The 12,314-nt window shown below is 34.2% G+C and overlaps 1 protein-coding gene across 1 annotated transcript; it reads left to right on the top strand.

The window, feature by feature from the left end:
• Positions 1-6,729: 6,729 nt before the first annotated feature.
• Positions 6,730-6,919, top strand: LOC126004362 (cytochrome c oxidase subunit 7C, mitochondrial-like). Its single transcript, XM_049770806.1, is given in 2 exon segments — positions 6,730-6,848; positions 6,850-6,919. Coding segments are annotated over 2 exon segments (189 nt in total).
• The last annotated feature ends 5,395 nt before the right edge of the window (positions 6,920-12,314 follow it).

Genomic DNA, 12,314 nt, shown 5'->3' on the forward strand with positions numbered 1-12,314 from the left:
TATTTCTAGAAAAAATGTAGCTTTGAACAGATGATACTGAGTAGAAACACATAAGTGATTCACATATAAATATAATTTTTTTCTAACAATATATCTCAAATAGAAAAGTAAAACTGTCCATGAATTCTTTGTATTAATAAACTTTACATCTTTCAATCTTTCCCACAAATTTCCTCTATATAACAGGTATCTATTTTCCCTAGGTTTTTGTATATCCTATGAATAAGGGAAAAGAATAAACATAGTAATATTTTGATATTATGCCAAAAGTAAAGGTGAACTAAAAATTAGATTTTGTTCTAAATTTTTTGTTTGGTTTGGTTTGAGGCCACACACAAAAGTGCTGAAATATTACTCAGGGATGACACCTGGCTTTGCTAAATAAGTTGTGCCTCAACAATGAGATCTGCCCATGCAAGGCAAATGTCTTGGCCTCTATACTAGCCCTATATTCATACATATTAGTAAATCCAATATAGTATTTTAATTATTAAAATAGAAAAAAAGGAATCAGAGCAGCGGCTCAAGCAGTAAGGCGTTTGCCTTGCACATGCTAACCTAGAACAGATGTCAGTTCAATCTTTTGGCATCCCATATGGTCCCCCAAGGCAGGAGTTATCTCTGAGTGCATAGCCAGGAGTAATCCCTGAGCATCAGAGGGTGTGGTCCAAAAAGCAAATAAATAAATAAAATATAAAAAATTATACAAACAAATATATTCTTACTATGTTTTACAGTGCTTTACAAAGTTATTCATGATATACTTTTAAGCATGCAATGTTCTAATACTACTCAATTTACCAGTGTTTATGTGGTTCCTCCAATATCTCCAGTTAGTGGTATATTTGTGAACATTGCTATCTTCTTTAATGTCCTATTGCTATGGACTGAACAGTACTTCAACTATGATTATTTTTAGTTGTAGTCCTGAGAAAAACTAGGAATATATAATAAATATTTGTATTTTAAAATAAGCACCTAATATTTTCAAGGAATCTAAAGGAAATCTCTCAATAGCAAGGGGGGAGGTCGAGTGATAGCACAGTGTGATAGAGCATTTGCCTTGCACAAGGCTATTCCAGAACAGACCTTGTTTCGATAGTTGGTGTCCCATATAGCTCTCCCCAAGCTAGGAGAGGTTTCTGAGCACATAGCTAGGAGTAACCTTTGAGAGTCACCAGGTGTGGCCCAAAACAAACAAACAAATAAAAATTCTCTCCAACAAAATCCAAAGAAGACAAAAGAGCCATGAGTTTCTCTTTATAACTCTGAAGTCATTTTCACCCCAGATCAGTACACAACAATAGGAGTTAATTTCACTTTGCTCCATAGCTATGTGGTTCTTCTAGTGAATGAGACACACTACAACACATAAAAACATCACCAAACTGCAATGGTTACAATGGGAACCCAACAAACAACAACAAACAACTAGTAATTAAACACAATTAGATGAAGCTTTTAAATACACAATGACTTTAAGAGAAAAAGGTTGAGAATTTTCAATAAACACAAACACATCATGAAAGGAACAGCCAAAAAGACTAGAGGATCTGAAGATAGAAAATAGAAGACTTCTGGAACCAGAGAGATAGCACAGCAGTAGAACATTTGCCTTTCAGGTTGTTGATTCAGGACTGATCTCAGTTCAATCCCCCATCATCCCATATGGACCCCCAAGTCAGGACCAATTAATTTTTAATAATATATTTATTTAAACACTGTGAGCACAACCATAATTGTAGTTGGGTTTCAGTAATAAAAAGAACACCTCCATTCACCAGTGCAAAGTTTCCACCACCAATGCTCCCAATTCCTCCCTCCCACACCCCCACCTGTATTCGAGATAGGCTTTCTAAATCTCTCACTCGACATTGCTATGATAGTTCTCAGTGTAGTCATTTCTCTAACAGGACTCAACACTTGTTGTGGTGAGCTTGATATCTTGAATTGGTCCTTCTGGCCCTAATCCCTGGGAATTATTTTAATGTCTTTAATTTTTCTTAAAAGCATAGATGAGAGAGACTATTCTGTGTCTATTTCTCTCCCTCTGACTTATTTCAATCATCATAATAGTCCGTAAACATCCATATATAGGAAAATATCATGACGTCATCTCTCCTGACGGCTGCATAATATTCCACTGTGTATATGTTCCACAGTTTTTAAAGCCATTCATCTATTGAAGGGCATCTTAGTTCTTTACCAGAGTCTGGCTATTATAAATAGTGTTGTGATGAATATAGGTGTAATGAAGGGATTTTTGTATTGTGTTTTTTGAGTTCCTATAATATATTCCTAGAAGTGGTATAGCTGGATCAAATGGGAGCACAATGTCCAGTTTTTTGAGGAATCTCCATATTGTTTTCCATAAGGACTGAACTAGATGGCATTACCACCAGCAGTGAATAAGATCTTCTTTCTCCCTACATCCCTGCCAGCACTGATTCTTCTTGTTCTTTGTGATGTTTGCCAGTCTCTGTGGTGTGAGATGGTACCTCACTGTTATTTTGATTTGTATCTCTCTGATTATTAGTGATGTGGAGCATTTTTTAATGTGCCTATTGGCCATTTCTATTTCTTCTTTGAGAAATTGTATCTTCATTTCTTCCCATTTTTTGGATGGGGTTAGATTTTTTTTCTTGTTTAGTTTTGTCAGTATCTTATATATATTAGATATTAGCCATTTATCTGATGGGTATTGGGTGAATAGCTTTTTTGTGGGTGACTTTTGTATCCTACATATTGTTTCCTTTGAGGTGCAGAAGCTTCTCAACTAAATATAGTCCCATTTGTGTATCGATGCTTCAAATTGTTTGAAAAGTGCTGTTTCTTTCTTGAAGATGCCTTTAGTCTCAATGTCATGGACAGTTTTACCTACATGTTGATCTATATACCTTATGGTTTCAGGTCTGATATCAAGATCTTTAATACATTTACATTTGACCTTAGTGCAGGGTGTTATTGAGTTCTGAATTTGTATTTTTGCAAGTGGCTGACTAGTTGTCCCAACACCACTTGTTGAATAGGCTTTCTTTGCTCCATTTTTGCATATATTGCCTCTTTATTAAAGATTAATTGATTGTCTATCTGGAGAGCATTCTCTGAATACTCTAATCTATTCCACTGATCTGAGGGTCTGTTTTTATTCCAATACCACAGTGTTTTAATGAGTATAGTTTTGTAATACAGTTTAAAATTGGGGAACGTGATGCCTCACATATTTCTTTTCCCAAGGATTGCTCTAGCTATTTGTGGGTATTTTTTGTTTCAGATGAATTTCAGGAGTGTTTGATTCATTACTTTGAAGAATTGCATGAATATCATTAGAGGGATTGCATTAAATCTGTACAATGCCTTGGGGAGTATTGCCATTTTATTTATGTTTATCCTGCTAATCCATGAGCGAGATGTGTCTCCATTAATGTATTTCTTCTTATATTTCTTGAAGCAGGGTTTTTTTTTAGTTTTCTTTATATAAGTCCTTCACATCTTTAGTTAAGTTGACTCCAAGATATTTGAGTTTGTGGGGCACTGATGTGAATGGACTTATTTTTTAATGTCCATTTTTTCTCTATCACTATTGATTTATAAGAAGGACATTGATTTGTGGGTGTTAATTTTGTAGCCTGCCACTCAGCTATAGGAATATATTGTTTCTATAAGCTTGACTTATTCCTTTCTTATCTTGATGCCATTAATTAATTAATTAATATTAATTAATATCTTTTTCTTGCCTAAGTGATGTGGCAAGAACTTCCAGAACTATGTTGAATAGGAGTGGTGGGAAAGGGCAGCCTTGTCTTATACCAGATTTTAGAGGAAACACTTTTAGTTTATCTATATTGAGAATAATATTTGCCATTTGCTTGTGATAGATGGCCTTGACTATTTTGAAAATAGTTCCTTCCATTCCCATCTTGATGAGAGTTTTTATCAAGAATGGATATTGGACCTTATCAAGTGCTTTCTCTGCATCTATGGATATGAATCATATGATTTTGATTTTGATTTTTGTTGATATGGTGTATTATGTTGATTGATTTATGAATGTCAAACAATCTTTGCAATCCTGGAATGAATTCTACTTGGTCATGGTATATGACCTTCTTGATGAGGCACTGGATCCTATTTGCAAGAATGTTGTTGAGGATCTTTGCATCTGTGTTCATCTGAGATATGGTCTGTAGTTTTTCTTTTATGCAGCATTTCTTTCTGGTTTTGGTATCAAGGTGATATTAGCTTTATAAAAACTATTTGGAAGATTTCTGTTTCTTCAATTTTATGAAAAAGCCTGAAGAGGATTGGTAGAAGTTCCTCTTGAAAGGTTTGAAAGAATTTATTAATGAATCCATCCAGGCCTGGATTTTTGTTTTGGATGAGACTCTTGATGACCATTTTAATTTCCTCAGTAGTGATTGGCCTGTTTAGATATGCTAGACCATCCTGGTTTAACCATGAAAGATTTTAAGAGTCCAAAATTTTTTCCATTTCCTCCAGCTTTTTATGTTTTGTGGCATAAAGTTTCTCAAATTATCTTCTGATTACCCTTTGAATCTCTGTAGTATCTGTGGTGATCCCCCCCCCCTTTTTTTTTTCTAATCTGGTTTATTAGATTTCTCTCTCTGTTTCTGAGTTTTGCTAGTGGTTTATCAATCTAGTTTATTTTTTCAAAAAACCAATTTTGCTTTTGTTGATTTTTCGGATTGTTCTTTGGATTTCCACTTCATTGATTTCTGCACTAAGCTTCGTTATTTCCTTCTGCCTACCTATTTTTGGTCCCCTTTGTAGTTAACTTTTATTTTTAGTGCCTTGTGATTAGCAACAATAATTTGTACTAATTTTTTCTTCTTCTTGACTTTATAGAGATCTGTTTTGTAAGTCAGCATGTGATCTATCCTGGAGAATTATGCATGTGCATTGGAGAAGAATGTGTATCCAGTTAGCTGGGGATGGAGTGGCACTTTCTTCCATTTCTCTTTTCAGAGCTAATATATTCTTGTTGGGTTTCAATTTGATTGATCTATAAAGGGGTTTCAGGACAGTGTTGAGATCTCGACTATTATTGTGTTGCTATTGGTTGTCATCAGTTGTATTCATTATTTTGCTGGTTCACCTATTGGGTGCATATATGTTTAGGAGTGTGATTTTTTCTTGTTCTACATATTCTTTGATTAGTACAAAATGACCATTTTTGTTCCTTATAAATTTTCTTTTTTTTTCCTTATAAATTTTCTGAGTCTAAAGTTTGTTTCATCTGATATTAATATAGTCACTCCAGCTTTTTTCAGAGTGTGTTTGCTTGAATGATTTTCTTCCAGCCTTTTATTTTGAATTTATAATTGTTCTGATTATTCAGATGTGTTTCTTGTAGGTAGCAAAACATTGGATTCAGCTTTTTGACATATTTTGCCACTCTGAGTGCTTGAAAGTATTTTTTACTGGAGTCTTCCTTGGTTTTTGCTCACCAGGAATGAGAAAGCAGTTATTGGGGCCACTTTTTATCATGAAAATTTCTTATACATGGATAGAAACAGAAATAATTATGCTAAGTGAAATGAGTCAGGAAGAAAGGGACATACATAGGACAATCTGACTCATTTTGGGGATGTAAGGAAAATAAAAGACAGTGGGGGGGTGATATCCAGAGAAAATAGTGATGAGGGTCAGGTAGACCAGTTCATGGCAGGAAGCATGTCACAAATAGCAGTGAATGCAGTTAGAATAGATAAAGGTCCATGATGACAATGCTAGTTGGGACTTACTCTCTGGTTAAGAACTTGGTGCTGAGTGTTGATAAGTTAATTAGCATGGCAGCCTTTAACAACAATAGTTTAATAAAAAAAAAAGGAAAGAGAAAGAGAGAGAGTGAGAGAGAGAAAGAGAGAGAAGAGAGAGAGGAGAGAGAGAGAGAGAGAGAGAGAGAGAGAGAGAGAGAGAGAGAGAGAGAGAGAGAGAGAGAGAGAGAGAGAGGGGCAAAATGCCTGCCCCTGACAAGCAGGAGGTGGGATGGATGTGAGGGAAATTAAGGACATTGGGAATGGGAAAAGTACACTACTGGAAGATTGCACTAATGAAGGGGGTGTACTTTTTATGACTGAAACCCAACTACAAACATGTTTATAATCATGGTGCTTAAATAAATGTATTATTTTAAAAGTGTACTATTGAAAGGCAGTGCACATTTATGAATAAAACTTAATTATGATTAATATTTTATCCTTGGTGTTTAAATAAAGAATTTATAAAAAAATTCAAAGAAGAAAAAAACAAGTAAAAATTAGTTTCCAGGTGATTTTTCTATGTTATAAAATTTCATTCCAAATTTCTTATGTTTTTGCCATTAAAAAAATAGAGGCAAGTTGGATTGTGAAAGAGATAGTCTTCTGGGGGGAAAATACCATTTCTAACAACTATGAATGTGGTATGATAAAACTAAGTTAAGAAAATGATCTTTTTTTCTCATCACCTTCAGCCCTTATGTAAGCTGATTACTAGATACTTGATTTTTATTGATAAAATAATAATTTTCATAGTTTATATCATAACCTATTAATACAGAAAAGTAATACATCCTTCTGTTTCCTATGCTCTGAGGAAAAAGGTCGTTAGAAAGGAGGCAGCCTGGGTGTGGTATCGCCATTTCTCTCTCTCTCTCTCTCTCTCTCTCTCTCTCTCTCTCTCTCTCTCTCTCTCTCTCTCTCAGTTTTGCAGATCTCCTTATAGAGCATGGTGGGACAGAGTGTTTGGAAGTTCACAGCCTCAGTGATCTGGAGGAGCCACTATGAGGAGGGCCTGGGGAAGAACATGCCTTTTTCAGTGCAAAACAAGTGGCAGTTACTAGTGTCATTGCCGATACTTTGGATATGAATTTGCAACAACTTTCTTTATAGTGAGACATCAGCTGATTAAGAAATAAGCACTTGCTGATACTTCTGTGAAACATATGATGAAGAACATATGAAGTGCAATATTACCCCTACTGAAAATTGAGCAGATCATTAGATATTTATAAATATAGATATAAATATATATTCATATATATTAATTTATATTATATATTTTGTATATAATATATCATATATCATATTATATATTTATATATTTATATTATATATCATATCATATACATTATATTATATAATATATAATATACTTATAATATAATATATTATATAATGCAATGTATATGATATATAATATATTATAATACTATATAAATTGATATATTATATATAATATATTCTCTATTATATTAGTTATTAATATATATTTATATATTTTAATTATATTTGTATATTTATATAATATATAATATAATATATATTTATAAAATTATTTATATTTATAAAAATGTAAATATATAAATATTTATAAAATTATATAATTTATATTTATATATTGCATAAATATATAAATTGTATTATATATTAATTACATATATAAATAAAATTATATATAATTATATATAATAATGCTATATAATATATGATATATAATAATATATCATATCTACTTATATATGCTATATGATCTATATATTACATTATATTAAATTGTATAAATTATATTTAAAATTTTATAGATATTTGTTTATATTTATTAATTTAATATTTATATATTACATATAAATATATAGATATATTTATAAATATAGGTATTTATAAAATTTTTGCATAAAAATGATAAAAGTATTACATTAGTATATTGATTTTGTAATGCAGAACTTTAATGTATTGCACTGTATTGTTTTAAACCAATTTTTAATAAGATATTTGGAGTTTTCCTTATGTTCTCTATTGTCTGTGAAATGATAATTTTCTCTTTCTTCCCAATTTTATCACTTTTTCTTTTTATGCCCTAATTTCTGTAGCTAGACATGGTAGAAAGATTGTAGAAAGAAAGTTTTTACTTTGCATATTTTAATATAATGGTAGCTATGGATTTGTAACATGTGGCCTTTATTATTTTTCTATAAGCTTATTCTCTCTCCCATTTTTTTTTTTTTTGGTTTTTTGGGCCACACCCTGCAGTGCTCAGGGGTTACTCCTGGCTGTCTGCTCAGAAATAGCTCCTGGCTGGCACGGGGGACCATATGGGACACCGGGATTTGAACCAACCACCTTTGGTCCTGGATCGGCTGCTTGCCAGGCAAACACCGCTGTGCTATCTCTCCGGGCCCCTCTCTCCCATTTTTGAAATCATAAATGAATGTTAAAGTCATCAAATGCAATTTCTTTTTCTATAAATAATGATTATATGACTTTTATTTTGTGATGTGGAATAGCACATAAACTGATTTGTATATGTTGGACTATCTTTTTATTCTTGTTATAAATCTCACTTTATCATGATGTACATTCCCCTTTTTTGGTTAACTAAGATTTCTTAAGGATGTTTGCATTTATCTGTTCTAATGAGGATTTTGGCTTCTACTTTTATTTCTTAAGTAATGACTGTCTTATTTAGAACAAAGTAATGTTTACTTCATTAGAAACTGGAAAAAATTATGTTTCTATAACTTTTGGGAGACTGAATAGGAAAAAGGACATCTTTTAAAAGTTTGGTAGAGCTTACTGGCAAACCCAGTAGTAATCAGGAATTTGTTTTAGTGGAGACTTAATATGTAGAGGCAGAAAATATAAAAGCAGAAAAGTAAAGAAACTTCTAGTTTGAAAACAAAATTATGCACAACACAATAATAGTATAAAACTTTTTAAATTTAATATCACCTTTGAATAATGAACCTAACCACCCCACCCCACTTCATCCCCTCCCAAAAAATACCCAAAATTTTAATGAACTGAAGACCTGAAGACCTAGAATTAATAGAATTGCAATGATTTCTCCAATCCCCTCTTCTAAATACACACTGGACATTTTTTTCATCAAAGAATACCTTTTGGAACATAAAACAATTGTCAACTATGTCAAAAAGATTAAAATTATATTGAGTATATCTCCAGAACACAACATGAGATAGGTAGCAATTAAATATAAAAAGGAAGCTGGAGAGGGTCCAAGAGATAGCATGGAGGTAGGGCATTAGCCTTCCATGCAGAAGGATGGTGGTTCGAATCTGGGTATCCCATATGGTTCCCGAGCCTGCCAGGAGCAATTTCTGAGCTCATAGCCAGGATTAACCCCTGAGCACTGCTGGGTGTGACCCAAAAACAAACCAAGAAACAAACAAAGCAAGCTGGAGAAAGCAACCATATGAAGACTTAACAGCATGTGACTATAAAGAATTGGCTCAAGGAGGAGATAAAAGAAAATATTTTTAAAAATTCTGTAAACAAATGAGAATGAAAATAAAAGATAATTGTATATAGAACCTAACAAAAGCAATACTAAAAGCCAAGTTATATAGCAGTACAAATTATAGCAGGAAACAAAAGACTTTAAAAAATAATCTAACCTCATATCATACTCAACAGTCTTCAGGGCTTATAACTCTGCATTAAGGCATAAATCTTGGCACTTCTAATGATCCCCAAGTATTGTCAGGAGTGACACCCAAGTGCAGAGCCAAGAGTAAGCCCTGTGCACCACCAGTCCCAACCACCAGTCCCAAAATGAAACAAAAGAACAATGTGTGTGTGTGTGTGTGTGTGTGTGTGTGTGTGTGTGTGTGTGTGTGTGTGTGTACGGGGAGAGAGAGAGAGAGAGAGAGAGAGAGAGAGAGAGAGAGAGAGAGAGAGAGAGAGAGAGAGAGAGAGAGAGAGAGAGAGAGAGAGAGAGAGAGATGGAGAGAGAGAAACTGGATTCTCAGTCACTATGCATATCAACTGGAGATACTGAGGGGCATTAAAGTAATGTGGATTTTCCACTCATTTTCTATGCTTTTGGAAATCTGTAGATTGCTTTGAGATTCTAGGAATTCATTAATCTAGGCTGACTACTATCTGCTAACTACTGTTTGTGAAAAACTGGGTTTGTTTACCTAGCTGTAAGCAATAGTCACGTAGGTGCTCCCCTCCCTTAATTTGGTCTGGTGTAACTCATCTTTGAAATTTGCCCTCAGAATTTTTCTTTTCACAGAGAGATTAAAGTATGTGTGTTCAAGCAAGGTTTGCAGAGGCCATTGAAGTAAATCCCAGGCTGTGTTAGGTCTCTAAATATCTTGCCATATATAATATCTACAACTTGTTCTGATATTGTTAAGAGTAGAATCATAGAATTGGGATGCTGAAATTTCACCTTGCCCAGACCCTATAACTTCCCATGTAAAAATATTCATTAATTAACACCTTAGAAACCCAACTATTTGTTTCCAACCTAATCTCATTTCCCAAGGTGGAGGGTACGTGCTGTAACTATACATTCTGGACTCCCTCTCTATGGCAAATGGAGTTTGTTCCAAGGTGGAGTTCCTCTCTTGTAAAGAATGTCTGGGTTGACCTTCTGCCTTTGTAGTGGATGGATCTGGAGAGTATCATGCTGAGTTAAATAAGTGAGAAGAAGAGAAGCAGATACAAGATGTGATCATTTTCATATGTGCAATATAAAGCAACATAGTGAGGGAATAACAAATAGCCAAACGTAGCAGAACCTGAGAACTGATCTACAGAACTGAACTCCTCATAGTAGTGGTTGAGGGCAGAATTAAGAGGGGATACTCTGGTGGAATATGTGGTGTAGAAATATTTTATGAATAAAACCCTATCTTTAATATAAATAAATATAGGAACTATAAATCATACTCTAAAATTTACAAATAAAGGTGAATAAAAACATCTTGTTAATTGGTCATACTAAGAATCTTAATTAATGTGTCCTATATTCTTTGTTCTGTGATTTTATAGCTAAATAATACTGTGTCTTTTGTTTGTTTGTTTTGTTTTGGGGCCACACACAGTGATGCTCAGGGATTACTCCTGACTATGCTCTCAGAAATCACTCCTGGCTTGGGGGACCATATGAGTTGCCGGGATCGAACCGAGGTTCATCTTGGGTCAGCCACTTAGAAGGCAAATGCCCTACCGTTGCGCTATTGCTCCAGCCCCAGTAATACTGTCTTTAAGTTTGATTTTATGGTTTACAGTTCACCTGTTGTTGTTTGAGTGTATTCCTTTGGTTTTACCCTTCACATAAATAAAGACCAGAATCTGATTCAGCTTAGCAGAATCAATAAGTACATCTATAAAATAGGTTCCGAAAATTAATAATGTAATCTTCTTTTAAACCAAGTTGGCATATTTGAAACAGTTTAATTTTTCTGAAACTGACCAGGAGTTTCCCAGATATGAGTATCTAGCCACAGCTACGGTTTTAAATTTGAGTGGATCTGCAAGGGAGTTCAGGGTATCAAAGAATTAAAATGTGCACCAAGTATCAATGGGCTTGGGCAGCAGCTAGGAAGATTGGGGTCATGAGTGTCTGGTAGCATATGCTAGTGAAGCTTGAATGGACCTGGATTGCCACTAGGCTGCCGCCATTGATACCAGAATCCAGCAATCTTTAGACTACTGTGGTTATACAGTCCTGAAAGTGTTTGTGGAATCCATATAAGAATGGATTTGAGAAGAGTGTGGGACCCAGTGCCAGGTGGGGACATTCTAGCAAGTAGGGAGCAGTGTCTGGCTGGATATGGACAAGGTAATACAGCAGTTAGTGGGGCTCCCTGGTTAACTGGCTCTGCTTTAGAAGGTCCACAGGACATTTTCAATACGAAGTGATATGTTGTGTTTGCTTGCATTTAAGTATGAATAGACAAGCACTGGAATTTTTTTTAACAGTAGGCACTTTTTTTTATCATTGTCTCTCAACTCTTAGCTAGCTCAGTTATATTCTTTTTTTCCTTTTTCTTGGTTTGTGGAAGTGGTGGTGGTGGTGGTGGTGGTAGTGGTCAGTTCAGTTATTTTCTAAGTTGAGAGCTGAACAGTACTCTCTTAGGGTCCTTTATTATAGATATCAAGATCCATTACATTACAAGGTCCATTACATTACAATCCATTACTTTACATCCATTACAAGATCCAACACTGCAGTCAAAAGGTTAAGAGAAGGCAGAAAATGTTTCCTTCCAGTGACTTAACCCTTGTTTATGATCTATAGTTTCTTGTGTTTCATTATCATGTCATGACTATCAAATCATATATGTGTGCAGCCTTGAGTACATCTCATTATACCATTCTTTCCCCAAAGAAATCCTCTACTTTAGAGATCTGATATAGGATATTGCTCTAAAGTGGTATTTTTTCTGTTGTTGATTGGAGTAGATTCCTTTGGTCTTGTGCTATAGAAGCTTTGTTCATAAGCTTCAGATCAGCTTCCTTGTAGATTAATTTTAGATTTTGTGTGAGTCTGTGTGT

This window comes from Suncus etruscus, chromosome 3, assembly GCF_024139225.1.
Source record: "Suncus etruscus isolate mSunEtr1 chromosome 3, mSunEtr1.pri.cur, whole genome shotgun sequence".
Taxonomy (NCBI): domain Eukaryota; kingdom Metazoa; phylum Chordata; class Mammalia; order Eulipotyphla; family Soricidae; genus Suncus; species Suncus etruscus.